The sequence below is a fragment of the Somniosus microcephalus genome, chromosome 19 (genome assembly GCF_052327205.1).
Source record: "Somniosus microcephalus isolate GS21.2 chromosome 19, FLI_Smic_1.0, whole genome shotgun sequence".
In the NCBI taxonomy this organism is placed as follows: domain Eukaryota; kingdom Metazoa; phylum Chordata; class Chondrichthyes; order Squaliformes; family Somniosidae; genus Somniosus; species Somniosus microcephalus.
The window spans coordinates 14,428,247-14,448,756 of NC_141005.1; the positions used below are offsets into that span (position 1 = coordinate 14,428,247).

At 44.7% G+C, this 20,510-nt stretch overlaps 1 protein-coding gene across 2 annotated transcripts in view; it reads left to right on the forward strand.

Moving 5' to 3' along the window:
• pi4kab (phosphatidylinositol 4-kinase, catalytic, alpha b) overlaps positions 1 to 18,055 on the forward strand; it is a 173,243-nt gene extending 155,188 nt beyond the window's left edge. For both annotated transcript variants that reach the window (XM_086012001.1, XM_086012002.1), the window contains 8 exons: positions 1,758 to 1,864; positions 5,234 to 5,338; positions 6,525 to 6,650; positions 7,934 to 8,054; positions 13,016 to 13,175; positions 16,474 to 16,563; positions 16,887 to 16,970; positions 17,626 to 18,055. In XM_086012001.1, coding sequence (XP_085868127.1) covers positions 1,758 to 1,864; positions 5,234 to 5,338; positions 6,525 to 6,650; positions 7,934 to 8,054; positions 13,016 to 13,175; positions 16,474 to 16,563; positions 16,887 to 16,970; positions 17,626 to 17,677 — 845 coding nt within the window. In that variant the 3' untranslated portion in view covers positions 17,678 to 18,055. The remainder of the gene's footprint in view (positions 1 to 1,757; positions 1,865 to 5,233; positions 5,339 to 6,524; positions 6,651 to 7,933; positions 8,055 to 13,015; positions 13,176 to 16,473; positions 16,564 to 16,886; positions 16,971 to 17,625) is intronic.
• Positions 18,056 to 20,510: the final 2,455 nt, after the last annotated feature.

The following is a 20,510-nucleotide window of genomic DNA, read 5'->3' on the forward strand; positions in this document are numbered from 1 at the left end:
TGTAGAGCAATCCAGTCAGTCCCATTCCCCCGCTCTATCCCCGTAGCCCTGTAAGTTTATTTCCCTCAAGTGCCTATCCAGTCTCCCCTTGAAAACATTGAGTGTCTCCGCTTCCACCACTTCCGTCAGCAGCGAGTTCCAGGTCCTCACCACTCGCTGCATAAAAAAGCTTTTCCTCACATCCCCCCCTGTATCTCTTGCCCAAAACCTTAAATCTGTGTCCCCTAGTCCTTGTACCATCAACTAGTGGGAACAGCCTTTCCCAGCGTCTGATCCTCTGCTCTCTATAGATACATTTGAAGACATTTTCAACATTAAATGCACTATATAAAAAGTTGTTGCTTGAGTTCCCATAGTAACTATAACTAAAAAGGTTACATCGGTGCAACCCATTATACTCTAAATATAATTCCTCACCGTATTTACTGTCCTGGATACAAAAAGAACAACAACCTGCATTTATATAGCGCTTTTAATGTAGTAAAACACCCAAGGCACTTCACAGGCGCGGCATCAGACAAAATTTGATGTTGAGCAACATGAGATACTACTGCAGGTGAACAAAAGCTTGTTCAAAGAGGTAGGTTTTAAGGCGCGCCTTAAACGAGAGGTTTAGCAAGGGAATTCCAGAGCTTAGGGCCGAGACAGCTGAAGGCACGGCTGCGAAGGGAGTGGGGGATGTACAAGAGGCCAAAATTGGAGGAAAGTAGAGTTCTTGGAGGGATGGAAGGGCTGGAGGAGGTTACAGAGATAGAGAGGGCCGAGGCCACGGAGGGATTTGAACACGAGGATGAGAATTTTAAATTTGAGGTGTTGCCGGACCGTGAGCCAATGTAGGTCAGCGAGCACAGGAGTGATGGGTGCACGGGACTTAGGACACGGGCAGCAGAGTTTTGGAGGAGCTCAAGTTTATGGAGGGTGGCAGGTGGAAGGCCAGCCACGAGTGCTTTGGAACAGTCGAGTCTGGAGTCAACATAAGCATGGATGAGAGTTTCAGCAGCAGATGGGCTGAGGCAGGAGTGGAGACGTGCGATATTACAGAGGTGGGAGTGGGCGGTCTTGGTGATGCAGAGGTTATGTGGTCGGAAGCTCAGCTCGGGGTCAAATAGGAGACCGAGGTTGCGAACAGGCTAGTTCAGCCTCAGACAGTGGCCAGGGGAAGGCATTGTCATATGCAGTACGTCAGCGTGAGACCTATGTGTGAACACCGATAATTTAGTACATTCACAGTTATATTGATGGTTAAGTTGGTGGGGTGGGTTGGGGTGGGGGGGGCCCGCAGGTGACTAGTTTGGCCCTGCAGTTTACCTCAGTATCTCTAGGCTAGGAAGGGGAAACATGAAGGAGGGTTCCTCCTCTTGATGTGCTATCCAAACATCCTTCTTGGTGAGGTCTTGTGTGTAAATGTTGGATGAGTACAGGATTGGCTTGTCCATGTTGCACTCCACGGTTGATTGGCCTGCAGACACTCGGCCCAAAGGCTAGCCACCCAGGTGAGGCAGCAGGGGAGCTGAGATACCAGTGGCTGTGGGAACCATACTACACAGAGGAGAAAATAGTCAAAAGTTTGTACGTGTGTGTTCCAAACACTTTCAAATCTGAATAAATAGTCGTATATTGATCATTATTTTGCCTTTTACCAATGATGTGTCTCATTTTATGCTTTAACCATATGCTATAAATGTTTTAGGCAGGCTTAAACATTGAAGTGACATGCTAATACGGTGAGGAATAACGTATAGGAATCTGATTTCCAGGTCTTCGCTGCTGTTCTGGCTTCACTGATGACAGTACTGAGAGAGATGACTCTGAAAGAATTTGTTGGCAGGCTGCCATTTTTAAAGTTGGTGATGACTGCAGACAGGTAAACCCATTCACCCTGCATTTAATTTCTGTAATTATATCTCGGCAAACAATTTATAATGTTAACTTAACAGGCAGGTCTGAAGTAATTAAAACAAGAACCAGTGAACATTCGGTGGGATCTGCTGACATTAGTTGAGGTTGGGATAAACGCAATACTCAGCAACAACTTTAACGTAATAAAACGTCCCAGGGCGCTTCACGGGCGTTATCAGACAAATTTTGACACCGAGCCACGTGAGGTATTAGGCCGGGTGACCAAAAGCTTGGTCAAAGAGGTAGGTTTTAAGGAGAGAGGTTGAGGGAGGGAATTCCAGAGCTTAGGGCCTAGGCAGCTGAAGGCACGGCCACCAGTGGTGGAGCGAAGGAAATTGGGGATACGAAAGAGGCCAGAATTGGAGGAGCGCAGAGAGCTCTCTTGTTGTAGGGTCGGAGTGAGTTATAGAGACGCAAAGTAAATCTTATTTATGACAGCAACCCCAGTAACTAAGTTACTTGGGAAGATTGTGGGTCCGATCCTCATTCCTGGACTTGAGCGCATAATAAGAACATAAGACGTAGGAGCAGGAGTCGGTCATTTGGCCCCTCGAGCCTGCTCCGCCATTCAATTAGATCATGGCTGATCTGATTTTGGCCTCAACTCCACTTCCCTGCCCGCTCCCCATAACCCTCGCTTCCCTTACCATTCAAAAATCTGTTTATCTCCACCTTAAATATATTCAATGACCCAGCCTCCACAACTCTTTGGGGAGAATTCCAAATATTCACGACCCTCTGAGAGAAGAAATTCCTCCTCATTTCCGTTTTAAATGGGCGACCCCTTATTCTGAAACTATGCCCCCTCGTTCTAGATTCCCGCACGAGGGGAAACATCCTCTCAGCATCTACCCTGTCAAGCCCCCTCAGAATCTTTTATGTTTCAATAAGATCCCCTCTCATTCTTCTAAACTCCAATGAGTATAGGTCCAACCTGCTCAACCTTTCTTCATAAGACAACCCCTTCATCTCCGGAATCAACCTCGTGAACCTTCCCTGCACTGCCTCCAATGCAAGTATATCCTTCCTTAAATAAGGAGACCAAAACTGTACGCAGTACTCCAGGTGTGGTCTCACCAATGCCCTGTACAGTTGTAACAGGATGGACCGCACTGATTTGAGGTCAACACACTAAAATAAAAGTTTGCGAGTCCAGTGGTAAGTTTTAAATAATCGATTTATTGCATCACTTGATTTACACTGTTTGACTTTCTTCCTCCGACTGACTTCGTGTTCAAAATGGCTGGTTTTTATGAAACAGCAGATGTACCCGCCCCCTTTATAACCATTGGCTCAGCAGCATTCCCTACTTTTATACTCCATTCCCTTTGCAATAAAGGCCAACATTCCATTTGCCTTCCTAATTACTTGCTGTACCTGCTTGTTAACTTTTTGTGATTCATGTACAAGAACCCCCAGACCTCTCTGTACCTCAGCATTTTGTAATCTCTCCCCATTTAAATAATAATTTGCTTTTTTATTTTTCCTACCAAAGTGGATAACCTCGCATTTTCCCACATTATATTCCATCTGCCAGATTCCTGCCCACTCACTGAGCCTATCTATATCCCTTTGGAGATTCTTTGCGTCCTCCACACAATTTGCTTTCCCACCTATCTTTTTATCATCAGCAAATTTGGCTACATTACATTCGGTCCTTTCATCCAAGTCATTAATATAGATTGTAAATAGTTGAGGCCCCAACACTGATCCCTGCGGCACCCCGCTAGTTACAGTTGCCAACCTGAAAATGACCCATTTATCCCGACTCTCTCTGTTTTCTGCTAGTTAGCCAATCCTCTATCCATGCTAATATATTACTCCCAACCCTGTGAGCTCTTATCATGTGCAGTAACCTTTTATGTGGCACCTTATCGACTGCCTTCTGGAAATCCAAATACACGACATCTACTGGTTCCTTTATCCACCCTGCTCGTTACATCTAGGCTGACATTTTAGTGCGGTACTGAGGGAGTGCTGTATTGTACATGGGGCCACCTTTCAAATGAGCATCAAAGATCTCATGGCATTATTTGAAGAAGAGAAGGCAGTTCTCCCAATATCCTGGCCAACATTCCTCCCTCAACCAACACCATCAAAAACAGATTAACTGGTCATTCATCTCATTTGCTGTTTGTGGGACCTTGCTGTGCACAAATTGGATGTCGCATTTGCCTGCGTAACAGTGATGCACCTCAACAACAACTTGTATTTATACAGCGCCTTTACGTAGTAAAGCGTCCCAAGGTGCTTCACAGGAGCTTTATCAAACAAAATTTGACACCGTGCCACATAAGGAGGTATTAGGGCAGATGAAGAGGTAGGTTTTAAGGAGCGTCTTAAAGAAGGAAAGAGAGGTGGAGAGGTTTAGGGAGGGAATTCCAACGCTAAGGGCCCTGGCAGCTGAAGGCACGGCCGCCAATGGTGGAGCGATGAAAATTGAGGATGCTCAAGAGGCCAGAGTTGGAGGAGCGCAGAGATCTCGGAGCGTTGTAGGGCTGGAGGAGATTAGAGAGATACGGAAGGGCGAGGCCATGGAGGGATTTGAAAAAAAGAATGAAAAATTTTAAAATCGAGGCGTTGCTCAAAGTAATTAAGTTGTTGTGAAGCACTTTTGGGCGACCCAAGTACATAATAAGGCACAATATAAATCCAAGTTTGTTCATTTGTTCTTAGTCTGTAGAAAGTGAAGATTTAAACTCGCCTCCGCTTTGTGATTCCAGTTTTCCCTCCTGCCCTAAAAGTTTAGGATCTGTACAGCCATTAGAGAGTTGTTTTGTAATGCTTTGCAGAGAGTACTTAACAAAAATGATGTGGGGTAACATGGGAGTGTCTCCAACACTGAGCTATGTGTGCTGCACTAAAGCAAAACTTTACTTGGCCTCCCGCAGGGAGATGGGTCAGCCACACTTTTCATGATCCGTTCATTGATGGGGAGGCCAGTATGTGGTTCAAATAAAATAAAATCTGACTGAATGAGAGAGAGGCCAGTGACTACACAAAAACCCCACAATGCAAGACCTGCTTTGATGAATAAAAATTCATAATTACAAACTGAGGCGAGTTTCAACTCCCAGTTTTTTGCATGGGAACTAGGTTTAGAAATACGATTTTTCCAAACCTTCCTTGGATCGTTCCTTTAGAGTATTTGTGTTTCAATATTAACTGTATCTAGAAAAAGGTGACTAAATATACAACTTATAAACCACTTAATGATAACCGGTTCTGTGCTCAGTTTTACCTGAAACACTTCTGTTAGAAGTTTAGTTCCTAATAGTTGCATGCGTGGTGATGCCTGCCTTTCAAAGTGTGCTCACTGTATGTGTCTCCGCAGGATATGTTGGCGTTGCAGATCATTGGTCTTTTCAAGAACATCATTCAGCTTGTGGGTTTGGATTTGTTTGTCTTTCCCTACAGAGTGGTGGCTACAGCTCCGGGGGTACGTCCTACATGATGGAATGAGATTGAAAATGTTAATGTTGCTTACTGTGATTATTCATTAAACTTAGTTATATGCACGAAGGTTGAAAATAGAAGGACAGATAAACTGTTACTGTGTGCAAAGAGCTAACCTTGAAACACCGTGCCATATTCACATGTCAGAATTACATTCTTGCGGACTTGATGAGACATAAAAACCAGGAAACAAGTGTACCTCATAGAAGTGAATTTGTTTTTTTTTAATTTAGACTAAATTCCAGCAAATTGAGAATTCCTCTCCATGTCGGAACCTTTACTTTAAAATAATTTAAAGCCCTTTTAGTGTGCATACTTTCTTTTCAACAGTTTGCTGTTTTCAGTAAACTGGTTAAGTGCTGACCTGTCCTTTAGGCTTCACTGCACTGTATTGTATTTCACGGTGAAAGTTATGACACCTGTGGTCCTAAAAGCTGATATTTATCAATGCGCGCTACTAATGGGGAGTCATTAAATCATTGATTCCTAGGATGAGAGGGCTGTCCTATGAGGAGAGATTGAGTAGATTGGGCCTATACTCTCTGGAGTTCAGAAGAATGAGAGGGGATCTCATTGAAGCATATAAGATCTTGAGGGGGATTGACAGGGTAGATGCTGAGAGGTTGTTTCCCCTGGCTGGAGAGTCTAGAACTAGGGGTTATAGTCTCAGGATAAGGGGTCGGCCATTTAAGACTGAGATGAGGAGGAATTTCTTCACTCGGTGGGTTGTGAATCTTTGGAATTCTCTGCCCCAAAGGGCTGTGAATGCTGAGTCTTTGAGTATATTCAAGGCTGAGATTGATAGATTTTTGGGCTCTAGGGGAATCAAGGGATATGGAGATCGGGCGGGAAAGTGGAGTTGAGGTCGATGATCAGCCATGATCTTAATCTTAATGAATGGCGGAGCAGGCTCGAGGGGCCGCATGGCCGACTTCTGCTCCTAATTCTTTTGTTCTCATCAGTGGACATAATATCATGGTGGGTGGATGAGAACTGCCCGCCGGTAGCAAGCATTTGTAAAACCAGCCCCGTAGTGTTTACTGTCAGGGTTATTGCCCGCTTACCTAGTGAAATAAATCCTGTACAAGACTGGAGTTCTCAAATGGATATTGATTGTGAGCAGAATTCAAATATGACAGCAGTTGTATTGCTAATGGTTAATTTTCCAGTGTGGAGTTATTGAATGCATCCCTGACTGTAAGTCACGCGATCAGCTGGGCCGGCAGACTGATTTTGGAATGTACGATTACTTCAGGAACCAGTACGGAGATGAATCAACTTTGGCATTCCAGAAGGTAAAGTCAGGGCATCCAACTAAGTACGTTGGTTGTAAATTGGGAGGAACGAACTGTTACCGGTGATTGATTGTTACAAAGAAACAAATGTTCATTTCTCTAGAATAGAGGTCTTTAAAAATTATGAAGGGGTTGGATAGGGTAAACGGAAAGAAGATATTTCCACTTGTGAGGGAGTCCAAAACTAGGGCCCATAAATATAAGATAGTCACTAATAAATCCAATCGGGAATTCAGGAGAAGCTTCTTTACCCAGAGAGTGGTGAGAATGTGGAACTCATTTACCACGTGGAATGATTGAGGCGAATAGCAGAGATGCATTTGAGGAGAAGCTAGATAAGTACTTGAGGGAGAAAGGAATAGAGGGTTATGTTGATGGGGTGAGATGAAGTAGGGAGGGAAGAGGCTCCTGTGGAGTATAAACAGCAGCACAGACTAGTTGGACCGAATGGCCTATTTCTGTGCTGTAAATTCTCTGTAAATATGACCATGCCCATTTGATCCGGTGCTATTAGAAAGGCAGTAATCTGTCTTACTGGTGCATATTATCACTGCTGTACACATCTCTGTGTAAAGGATTTCATAAAATTTGGAATTCAACAGGGTCACCTTGTATTGAAAAATTGAGAGATTTAATAATGAATTGGGGTGGGGGGAGAGGAGAGGAGAGAGTTCTAATTTTTGGTGCAGATATATCTAATTTACTGCATATTTTGATAACTAAACACAGGGAAGGAAAATTTGTTTCGGCAAAATGTTCCAGCACAATTCAAAATCAGCAGAATTAATTTATACAGCCAGGTATAGAAAATGGGTGTAGCTGTATTTTGAAAGCCCCAGAGTACATTCAGTATTAAGTTTGAATTTACTTTTGGTGTAATTAGTTGGCCTCGCTCTGTTCTCGAGAAACTCCGCGGAGCAATGCAAAGCCGATGAAAAATGACTGCCTGATGATACTGCTGGGCATTACTTAGTTATGCATTCTGTAGGCAGTCAAGAGGCATCCTAACTGCTAACAGTCACCCCTGTGACAGGTTCTGTGCAAAAAGCAGCAAAGGCACATCTCTGCTTTGTCAAGAATTTGGATCTTGACATGCCAAGCCTAAGCAAGATGATAAGTGGGTTTTATAAACTGATGAGTAGATGTGTTTACCAGACTGCGGCCAAGGTGAATTTTTAGGGGACAGTAAGGCGGGGCCAGTTTTGCTAATAAACCATGCTGTCTTAGATGAATATTCATCAATTATTTATTCCACAATTAACATTTTCTGTCTTTTCTCGAAGGCACGGTATAATTTTATCCGCAGTATGGCTGCGTACAGCCTCCTTCTCTTCTTGCTCCAAATCAAAGACCGACACAATGGGAACATCATGCTGGACAGGAAAGGTCACCTCATCCACATAGGTCAGTGCTCATCTTGCAAGAACAGCACAGAGTCTCTTCAGCATCAAAAGCTGAGTCAGTTGCTTTCAATGTGCCTCCGTCAAATCCCCAGTGCTGGCCTCGCTTCCATCAGCTTTCCGCTGGTGCTGTCGCATACCTTTCCGCATCCATGTACAGTCTCCAGTCTTCCTCTGCGGCCTGCCTTTGAAACCATTTTTTCACCCATTTGCTGCTTATAAAATCTAAAATTGAATGTAAAAGGAGATGGCAATTCTCTGGATAGGAACTATCCGTGATAAAAGTGCACACAAACTATAACGAATGCCCTGTAGAGATTGGCGGTGGAGAAGGAGAATAGAAGATGTCCTCTGTGACTGGTCTGTGCAAAAGCACCAAATGTTGAACTCAGTGTTGCACATTACAGCTTTCTGGACTCAACATTGAGTTCAACACTTTCAGATCATAACCTCTGCCCCTATTGTTTTGGACGGCAGCTGTTGATGACTCTGCCATTCTCATTTGCACCTCCTCTAGACCGATCTTTTGTTTCTTTACTTGTCCCATTACCATCTCCTGTTGCCTTGCACCATCATCCCTTTTGTCATTTAATCTCTCCTGCCTTCCGCCCTATCACAGACCTTCCCTTTTGTTCTTTCCTCCCCTCCCCCCTTTCCCCGCCCCTCTACTTGCTTAAAACCGTTACATCTCAAACTTTTTCCAGTTCTGACGAAAGGTTCATCAACCTGAAACGTTAACTCTGTTTCTCTCTCTACAAATGCACATCTCTGTTCTCTTAAGAATTTGGATCTTGACACATTAATTAAGAATAAACTAATAACAACAGAAAATGCTGGAAAAACTCAGCAGGCCAGGCAACATCCGTGGAGAGAGAAATAGAGTCAACGTTTCAGGTCGAAACCCTTCGTCAGGACAAGAATAAACCAATGATCAGCGGCTATTCATGTCTGTCACTTGTTGGCCTCAGTTTATTGTTTGTGTCTGGGTTGGGTAAGGTTACATTTTAAGAACGCAAGTGGAGAACATAAGAAAGAAGCATTTTCCTTTATTCCTGCCCTCAACCATTGCCGTCACTGAAGTTATGTTAACTTTGTCTAGAACCTTGGTTAGACCACACTTGCAGTACTGTGCACTGTTCTGGTCCCCATATTACGAAAAGGATATAGAGGCAGTGGAGAAGGTGCAAAAAAGATCCACAAGGATGATACCAGAACTGAGAGGTTATATCTATCAAAGGATTGAACAGGCTGGGGTCTTTTCTCTAGAAAAGAGAAGGCTGAGGGGTGACCTGATAGAGGTCTTTAAGATTATGAAAGGGTTTAATGGGTAGACGTAGAGAAGATGTTTCCACTCGTGGGGGAGACCAGAACTGGGGGCCATAAATATAAGATAGTCACTAATAAATCCAATAGGGAATTCAGGAGAAACTTCTTTACCTAAAGAGTGGTGAGAATGTGGAACTCGCTACCACAGGGAGTGGTGAGGCGAATAGTATAGATACATTCAAGAGGATGCTAGATAAGCATATGAGGGAGAAAGGAATATAAGTATATGGTGATAGGGTGAGATGGAGAAGTGTGGGGAAATGGCCTGTTTCTGTGCTGTACATTCTATGTAATTCTATGTTTTCAGACATGTCCAGGTCAGATATAGCATAGATGAATACAAAGTATATTTTCCTTCAGATTTCACCAATAACCTCATTATCAGAAGAACGCTCCTTACTGTATCAGTCTGACACTTCCATGTCCCACACAATCCATCTTTGAGACCCATGAGTGAAACTACCAACTTAGTGCCTTCTCATTCACAACTAAATGCAGTTTGTCTGCCGTATACTTGCTGTGGACCCATGCCTAGTTGAAACTGAGATGAGATTGCTCCAATTTATTTCATGGAGGCTCTTTGCACCTGTCCAAGAGAGTGTACATTATCATTCCATCTGTCTGGCCTGCTGTCAAGTTTCATTGCCAGAGGTGAAAGCCCCGTATTCTAACCTATTGCCCCACCTTTGGCATACACCTTGCTCAAGTTCCTCATGGAAGTGACTTTTCATTTAAAATTGTTTTTGAGTGCTGTCTCCGTAGAAAGTTTAGTGAAATACCTCATTGGCTGACCTTGAAGAATTTTGGGGGTGGGGGGGGAGTCGTTACAGCTTTTTGAGAAGAATTAATTAAAGAAATACAATTTATTTCATCTGTAATCTAAATGGAAGCAGTTAAAGTGATGCAGTCTTTCTTTAAATTGCAGGGCATTTAGATAAGAGGGTACTAGAACACTAGCACTTGGAGAACAACTGTTTGTTGAAACATGCTACGGTTTTAAAGCTGCAGGAATGCCATAAATGTAACATTAGCGGTTGTGCTTCTTTGTTTCTCATTGCCATACTGGTGTAACCAGCCCACTGGAAGGGCGTTGACTCCTGGCTGCTCCGAGCCAATGGTCAAGCAACAGGTGTGGACAGTACTCGTGCCGAATTCCTAAACAAATAAAATTCTCTAGGCTAAGGGGGCGGAAACATTAATGGTCTTTTGAAGAGCAGCGTCACGAGCCATCGTTTGCCGCTGAGCTGCCCACCTGATCCTGGCACAACCGCTGGTGATAGACATCACCTGGAGGCTGGTATGTGGCCAGGTGCTCATGTCTTCAGAGTGAAAGTGGCCACCGTAATTGAGTTGAAGAGAAGCACGCAGTTGCAGCTGAAGATCCACGTATGCATCTGGGCAGAACCACTGTTTATGCTGTGGTTAGGAGAGTGGTGCATTGCTGGTCTCTGCACTCTGCCTAGCGACAGCTGAATTCTGTGATTGCCAATTGTCTATCTTCTTATGGGGGGTGGGGGGGGAGAGGGCAGAGGCAAGGTGGTATGTGGGCTCTTTGGGGCAACAAGGTGACACTCCTGATGCTGGAAGATTAGAACAGAGCCAGCCCTCTGTGCCACAGTCATTAATCTGGTCACTGAGCCAAGCGGGTTTACTGTGCCCCAGGTCACTGGCTCATTTATGAAATTTAGAGAGTAAATCTGACCTTGGGAGGTTAGGATTCTCTGCATTCAACCCTAGCTATCCCTGCAAACCTAACAGGTAGAGTAAAAAAAAAGAAAGAACTTGCATTTCTATAGCGCCTTTCACGATCTCAAAGACGTCCCAAAGCGCTTTACAGCCAATGAAGTACTTTTTGAAGTGTCGTCGCTGTTCGACTTGGAACGCGGCAGCTTGCCTGGATGAGTGCAGCTGCACTCAGGAAGCTCGACACCATCCAGGACAAAGCAGCCCGCTTTATTGGCACCCCATCCACCACCTTAAACATTCACTCTCTCCACCACCGGCGCACCGTGGCTGCAGTGTGTACCATCTACAAGATGCACTGCAGCAACTCGTCAAGGCTTCAGCAGCACCTCCCAAACCCGCGACCTCTACCACCTAGAAGGACAAGGGCAGCAGGCGCATGGGAACACCACCACCTCCAAGTTCCCCTCCAAGTCACACACCATCTTGACTTGGAAATATATTGGCCGATCCTTCATCGTCGCTGGGTCAAAATCCTGGAACTCCCTCCCTAACAGCACTGTGGGAGTACCTTCACCACATGGATTACAGCGGTTCAAGAAGGCGGCTCACCGCCACCTTCTCAAGGGCAATTAGGGATGGGCAATAAATGCTGGCCTTGCCAGTGACGCCCACATCCCGTGAATGAACTATTAAAAAAAAAAGCCACTTTGCACAGGGCAAGCTCCCACAAGCAGCAATGAGATAATGATAACCTGTGATGTTGGTTGAAGGCTGCATATTGGCCAGGGCACTGGTGAGAACTCCTTTGCTCTTCTTTGAAACAATGCCGTGGGATCTTTTACACCCACCTGAGCGGGCAGACGGGACCTCAGTTTAACATCTCATCCAAAAGACAGCACTCCCTCAGTACTGCACAGAAGTGTCGGCCTAGACTATGTGTTCAAGTCTCTGGATTAGGGCTTGAACTCTTGGGAGGGAGTGCTACCACTGAGCCGAGGCTGACACTCGACAGTATTGTCACTAGTTAAGTATTCACACTGCGACTGCAGTGTCTGTGCGAATGACATAACTGCAGTGATGGTGTAAATGTAGCCTGTACCCAACATCATGGCCTGGCCTGACATAAGCAAAGAGCTAGCTGGACAAGCTCTGTAAGATGCTTAGTGTTAGCTGTGGCTCAGTTGGCAGCACTCTCGCCTCTGAGTCAGAAGGTTGTGGGTTTGAGTCCCACTCCAGGGACTTGAGTACAAAAATCTAGGCTGACACTCCAGTGCAGTGCTGAGGGAGTGCTGCACTGTCAGAAGTGCCGTCTTTTGGATGAGATGTTTAATCGAGGCCCCATCTGCCCTCTCAGGTGGACGTAAAAGACCCTATGGCACTATTTCGAAGAAGAGCAGGGGAGTTCTCCCCGGTGTCCTGGCCAATATTTATCCCTCAATCAACATCACTAAAACAGAATTTCTGGTCATTATCACATTGCTGTTCGTGGGAGCTTGCTGTGCGCAAATTGGCTGCCCTGATTTCCTACATTACAACAGTGACCACACTTCAAAAGTTCTTCATTGTAATGTGCTTTGGGACGTCCGGTGGCCATGAAAAAAAGACTTGTATTTATGAAAGGCGCTATTGAAATGCAAGTCTTTCTTTCTTTATGTGTGGGTTTAGCTGATTAGACGCCAATGTGCACAATGGGTTTCCAAAAGCTAAGCCTCCAGCTAAACTTCCTGAACGTTGGTAAGAGGGCGTATAGTTTACATTAGCTAAGCAGAAACTCTGCCCGTGTGGATTTAGCGGCAGCTTGGTTTGGAGCGTCCTGAAGAATAGCGATGGATTTCAATGCTTTTCAAACACCTGAATAGCTGGGGAAAAAAACACTATCAGTATTAACGGATATCTGTGTTGGAGAGAAACCCACTGACTGTTGATTAAATCAAGCCTCGTGTGTTTTTGCAGATTTCGGTTTCATGTTTGAAAGCTCGCCAGGAGGCAACCTTGGATGGGAGCCTGATATCAAGTTAACTGACGAGATGGTGATGATCATGGGAGGGAAGATGGAGGCCACGCCCTTTAAATGGTTCATGGAGATGTGCGTTAGGGGATACTTAGCGGTCAGGTAAGAAGCCAATACGAAAACTAATACTGTGTAGTTTTCACTAGAGTCATTTAAAGGGAATTATTAGATTTTTAAAAACTGTGGTGCAATTTAAAACAGTTGGCGATATTCACAAAAGAGACCCCTCCATTATGGAGAAGGCCCCCTCCATTATGGAGAAGGCCCCCTCCGTTATGAAGATAATGGTGGCCTTGTGTAGTTGGCACTGCGCTGCAGATGGGCAGGATCGGTTTGTATTTAAATAGAATTGAAAGGATGGTTGAGCTTTGCAGTTTGTTGTGTCCACCAATTTGTTACTGATGCCTGTATCCGGACACTAACTGCATCAAGATAACTAATGCGACAGTGATGATCATGGGAAGGATATGTTTACCTTCGAGGAGGTGCAACGAAGGTTCACCAGACTGATTCCTAGGATGAGAGGGCTGTCCTGTGAGGAGAGATTGAATAGATTGTGCCTATACTCTCTGAAGTTTAGAAGAATGAGAGGTGATCTCATTGAAACATGTAAAATTCTTAGAGGGCTTGACAGGGTAGATGCTGAGAGGCTGTTTCCCCTGGCTGCAGAGTCTAGAACTAGGGGTCATAGTCTCAGGAAAAGGAGTCGACCATTTAGGACTGTAATGAGGAGAAATTTATTCATACAGGGGGTTGTGAATCTTTGGAATTCTCTGCCCCAGAGGGCTGTAGATGCTGAATCATTGAGCATATTAAAGACAGAGAGCGAATAATTTTTGGACTCTAGGGGAATCGAGGGATATGGGGATTGGGTGGGAAAGTGGAATTGAGGTCAAAGATCAGCCATGATCTTATTGAAAGACGGAGCAGGCTCGAGGGGCCGTATGGCCAACTCCAACTCTTAATTCTTATGTTCTAAGTATCTCTGAAAGTTGCCAGTTCGGTTAGTGAATTGGTAACTAGAGGACATAAATTTAAGAATCAGAGGAGAAGTTAGGAGAATTTTTTTTTCTGTCCTCCAGAAACAGGCGGAAGCAAAATTCTGCGTAACTCTTAAAAAGAAAGTGAATAAATATTTGAAAAAGAAAAAATGTAAAGGGTACAGGGAAAGTGCAGACGAATGGACTAAGTGAATAGCTCTTTCAGTAAGACAGCACATGCACGGTGGGCCGAAGGGCCCCCTTCTGTGCTGTAAGATTCTGGTCCTAGGAATTCAGGTTTGCTATATTTTGACAGACTTACATGATGGTCCACAAATTAAGTGAGTGGGAATTAAAAATAAAGTTGCTTTGCTTCACGAGAAAATGTCTCTGTTCCAACGTGTGAATGAATGCCTTGGTATATAATGTGAGGTCATCTGTGTGGTTTCAAACTGAAACAAATCATCCTTCTCGGATTGCTGCATGCTTCCCTGATAGCTCAGCGTGTTTGGGCAAGGAACAGCCGAGCTGTACGGATTAGAAGCATCTCGAGTTCGAACAGCCTGCACTGTGTTGGCTGATCTCAGCTGAGGAGGTGGTAAGGGTGATGCAGTCTGCCTCATTACCCCTGGCTTATGATGGGCAAAACTGGTCGGGCCCTTGATGGGGTTTTCTTTTCATTCACGGGACGTGGACGTCGCTGGCAAGGCAAGCATTTATTGCCCACCCCTAATTGCCCTTGAGATGAGCCACCTTCTTGGCAACTGAGTGGTCTCGCTGGGCCATTTCGGGGGGCAGTTAAGAGTCAACCACATTGCTGTGGGTCTGGAGAAACATATAGGCCAGACCGGGTAAGGACGGCAGATTTCCTTCCCTAAACTCACTGGAGTTTAGAAGATTGAGAGGGGATCTCATCGAAACCTATAAAATTCTGTCAGGCCTGGACAGACTAGATGCAGGAAGGATGTTTATGATGGCCGGGGAGTCCAGAACCAGGGGTCACAGTCTAAGGATAAGGGGTAAGCCATTTAGGACTGAAATGAGGAGGAATTTCTTCACCCAGAGAGTGGTGAACCTGTGGAATTCTCTGCCACAGAGGGCGGTGGAGGCCAGTTCATTAAATATATTCAAGAAGGAGTTGGAAATATTTCTTGAGGCTAAAGGGATCAAGGGATATGGAGAGAAGGCAGGGACAGGGTACTGAATTTGGATGATCAGCCATGAATGGCGGATCAAGCTCGAGGGGCCGAATGGCCTACTCCTGCTCCTATCTTCTATGTTTCTAAAGGACATTAGTGAACCAGATGGGTTTTTTCGACAATCCGGTTTCATGGTCACCATTACTGACACTAGCTTTTTATTCCAGATTTATTTAATTAACAATTTAAATTCCCCAGCTGCCGTGCTGGGATTTGAACTCATGCCTCCGGGTATATTAGTCCTGGCCTCTGGATTACTCGTCCAGTAACATAACCACTAAGCTACTGTTCCTGTATGAGTGCTGCCCACTGAGTCCCACTGGAGGTGGACAGATTGGACTCGGCTTTAATCTACCCTTCCCTGCCCTGTGAACAAATCACCTAATGCCATCATCGTCCAGCGTCACACCTGAATAATGGGCAGGCGGTGACCTGTCATAGAAACATAGATAGAAACATAGAAGATAGGAGCAGGAGTCGGCCATTCGGCCCCTCGAGCCTGCTCCGCCATTCAGTGCGATCATGGCTGATCATCCAAATTCAGTACCCCGTCCCTGCTTTCTCCCCATATCCCTTGATCCCTTTAGCCTTAATGTTATCCATGGAACTATACCCAACAGAGGTCTTTAGGATTATGAAAGGGTAGACAAATAGGGTAGACGTAGAGAAGATGGTTTCCATTTGTGGGGAGAGTCCAAAACTAAGGGCCATAAATATACGATTGACGCTAACAGATCCAATAAGGAATTCAGGAGAAACTTCCTTATCCAGAGAGTGGTTAGAATGCGGAACTCACTACCACGTGGAGTCATTGAGGCGAATAGCAGAGATGCATTTAAGGGGAAGCTGGATAAACACATGCGGGAGAAAGGATTAGAAAGGTTATGCTGATCGGGTGAGATGAAGAGGGATGGGAAATGGCTCGTGTGGAGCAGAAACACCGGCACGGGCCAGTTGGACCCAATGGCCTGTTTCTCTGCTGTGAATTCTGTGTGATATGTAAGAAGCCAACACATTCAGAAAAGGAGAGAAAAATGAAGCTGGTATCGGTGCCAGTCAATGCTGAAATCTGTTTAGTTTCTCGTGTAGGAAACAAATTTAATTAGAAAGAAGCCCGTGAAACTTTCCTGTGCTCCCGCTTGGTTTATTCTGTTCTCGCTTGCTGTTCAATGTGTGAACCGTTTGGGGCCTCTGGTGACTGCTGATGATCTCACTCTTTAGGCCTTACATGGATGCAGTGGTGTCACTCGTTACACTCATGCTGGACACTGGACTTCCTTGTTTCCGAGGGCAGACCATCAAGCTTCTGAAGTAAGAACGTATGGTTTATGTTGTGAGCTTTTGATATTAAACCTTTTAAGCATATCTGGTTTTGGAACTTGTAAATATCTTTGAGATTCCCCTACACTTGTTGACAAATGTTAATCCCATTTTATGACCTTTCGTGAGAACGCACTGAGAGTCCTTTTGAATGATTGAATAAGCCTGTATTAAATCTATTGTTCAGTTGATGTGCATGCAATTTTATTAAGCCACACATTTAACATTTTGCCATCATTTGAAATTACAGCACTTCAAATGCCCAGAATAAAAGTCTTCAGATTTTTATTAACACTTTTCCTGTTGTGTTTCAGACAAAGATTCAACCCGAATGTGAGCGAGAGAGAGGCAGCAAACTTCATCATCAAAGTCATTCAGAACTGCTTCCTAAGCAACAGGTAGATGATTCCTCTTTTTCTGTCCTCTAGATTCCCTTTCCTCTTGTTGAGCAATATTTTCCCAGTTGAGAGTGGGCAAGCTTCACTCGTCCATCATACCCCCCATCTTTGTGTGGGAGGAGCACGTAGCTCCTGCAAAGCTCCAAGGTGGCAGGACATCGGGTCACATTGTTCACAATTAGTCACGGAATGTGCCATATTCTTCCTCCGGGATAGGGTGGGAGAGAGAGAGAGAGGGAATAGTCATAGATTTAAAGTAATTGGTGGAAGGATTAGAGGGTGGTGGGGGTCTGGAACTCACTGCCTGAAAGGGTGGTAGAGGCAGAAACCCTCATCGCATTTAAAAAGTACTTGGATATGCACTTGAAGTGCCGTGTCCTACGAGGCTGCGGACCAAGAGCTGGAAAATGGGATTGGGCTGGAGAGCTCTTTTTCAGCCGGCACAGACACGATGGGCCGAATGGCCTCCTTCTGTGCAGTAAACTTCTGATTCTATGAATAGTCACCTCAAGCTGCACTCAACAGGCTGCTGGATTGGAGTTGGTAGTGTCCTGGGAGGAGTCGGGAGGATGAAGGAAAATGATGCACGAGATTCGTAGTGACGGTAAAATGTGCATTGAATGAAATGCTAGATAACGGTGTCGTTACTTTTCAGGAGTAAAACATACGACATGATCCAGTACTACCAGAACCAGATCCCATACTGATGATGAGCTCGGAATTCCCCTGTCACCGCCTCAAAACATGAAGGTGTGACCATGCTGTTATCACTACTGTATAATTCTTGCACTTTTTAGCCTCCGTTTGTGTTACCTGTCTGTAACGGCTGTATCTTAAACTGTATTTTTGGGACCTCACAACAATCACTTGTTACAAAAAAGATACTCAATCACTCTTTACGATTATAGAGCATAGAATTTGTGTGTCAAATCATAGTCGAAGCATTAATTGCACTATATGTGTTGTCTGGGATGATGAAATTTAAATATTAAAGTTATACGTGAAGATATTATTTTTCTGTAGTGTATGCAAATGTGTGATACAGATATGTGAAATCTATAATGTGAATAAAGCAGTTGAATTGGCTTGGTGTTGCTTGCCGTCTTCAGTTTCTGGCTCTTTCCTGAAGAGAACAGAAAAATAATAATATACAGTCAAATTAATGTACCATCAATTGGCAAAAAAGCCAGGGGGGGAGCGGAGAATTTTATTTACTCAGTGAGTTGTTTACGATCTGGAACGCGCTGCCTGAAAGCACGGGGGGGACAGATTCAATGGTAACTTTCAAAAGGGAATCGGATCTCTACTTGAAAAGGAAAAACTTGCAGGGCTATTATGGGGAAAGAGCAGGTGGGGTGGGACTAATTGGATAGCTCTTTGAGAGAGCCAGCACAGGCACGATGGGCCGAATGGCCTCCTTCTGTGCTGCAGGATTCTGTAACAATGTATACCCAGTACAAAGATACAGATGGGAAGCTGCCAAAATTTTGCCTTGTTACATACAGGAATCCCGCCCCAACCGCGGTTTTGCCATACGCAGATTTCAAGTATACACGGTTTCCTCTGCGACAACTTTTGCCAACCGCGGCAGTGAATTTTGTGTATACGCGGTTTTTAATTTAGGATTAAGGTAAATAACGTGATTTTATTGCTTTTATATTTTTTTTTATTGTGTTATTTGAACATTTATACTGCATTTGCCAACCGCGGTTTTACTAACCACAGGGGTTTTCAGGGAGGTATCCCCCGCGGTTGGGGAGGGATTCCTGTGTTCAGCTGAAAGTGAGCTTTTAGTTAAGAACGAAAGACTTGCATTTATATAGCACCTTTCACAACCTCAGGACATCCCTAGAGTGGGACTTGAACCCACAACCTTCTGACTCAGAGGCGAGAGTGCTGCTAACTGAGCCATAGCTGACCGTTCAGTGGGGCCATCGACTGGATATGGTATAACCTGCAGGAGCTCCTCCCATGGATTTCACCATTAAGACCAAATTCAGTGCTGATGCCCTTGGAAGATTTCACACTCTAAACTTCCCTGATATCTGAAGAACGATCCCAGCGACACATCAGATAGATTAGGCATCCTATTCCCATTGGTGAAAGACAAAATACTACGGATTCTGCAAATCTGACATATAAACAGAAAATGCTGGTAATACTCCGCAGGTCAGGCAGCGCCTGTGGAGAGAGAAACACAAGTTAACGTTTCAGGTCGGTGATCTTCTGTCAGAAGTGAAAACTCCATGTTACTTTTCTAGCAGATCTGAATGGCGCCCTTTTAGTAATGGGACTACAGGAAACTTTTTTATCCGGCGCCGACGGGACCGGCGTGGTGCCGGTTGATCAAAAAGTCTGGATTACAGAGGTATACTTACCACGGTACGAGAGCCCCGTACATGGCCACAGGTGCAGGAACCCGGTTACACGACCACAGATCCAGGAACCCCGGTTACACGGCCACTAATATATAGTAAAACTTACCTGAACCTACTCCTGAATTTTGCCGGTTAAGAGAGATTTTCCTGTACAACAATACTGTGTGAATGTCTGATCCCATCCATTGCTCAGCACCTACAAAGCCGTGAAATGCACTTCAAATCAATTGAAACCACAACCCCACATCATAAGATGCTTCATTTGTTTGCCCACTGCCTCAATAACCAGGGGGGGGCACAGATTTAAAGTAATTGGTAGAAGGATTAGAGGGGAGTTGAGGAGAACTTATTTCACCCAGAGGGTGGTGGGGGTCTGGAACTCACTGCCTGAAAGGGTGGTAGAGGCAGAAACCCTCATCACATTTAACAAGTATTTGGATATGCACTTGAAGTGCCGTAACCTACAGGGCTACGGACCGAGAGCTGGAAAGTGGGATTATGCTGGAGAGCTCTTTGTTGGCCGGCACAGACACAATGGGCCGAATGGCCTCCTGTGCTGTAAATTTCTGATTCTATGATTTTAAAGAGTTAAACCCAGATTTTAACAGCGTTCATTCCCGTTGAGCTTACCAGTCTCCGGATAGCAGCTCTCTTTGTTAGTCTGTTTTCTCTCAATTCTGTTGTCAAACTAAATCAAAAAGAGATGGTGATCTTGAAATGGATCCCTTGCTGTATCCCCCTTGATCATTTCATCACATGGACAGCAAGTAACAATCTGAACCCCTCCAACACGGTGACGAGCCCTATTTAATTGTGTTTTTTTTAGAAAACAAAGTGGGGATGCGGCAGAAAGAAGAGTGCTTGAGGTGAACTGCCTGTACTTGTTAAAACTGTTGAGTTTTTGCAATCGGGTGAAATAAGTTCCTGATGTGCCTGCCGGATAAAGAAATGTGTTGATTCTACCAAAAGAAGCAAAGATCTTGTCGAAACGTTCAGACAGGACCAGGAGACATAATTACTCTGGTCTAGTTCTCTAATGAGACACATTCCCCTCGCGATGTGCTTCGGCACTGGGGCCTATTGTCCAAATAATGAGCTTTGCTCTAATAATGTAATCCACCTCAGTTCTCAGAATAACTGTCAATATGGTTTCCATCAGCCA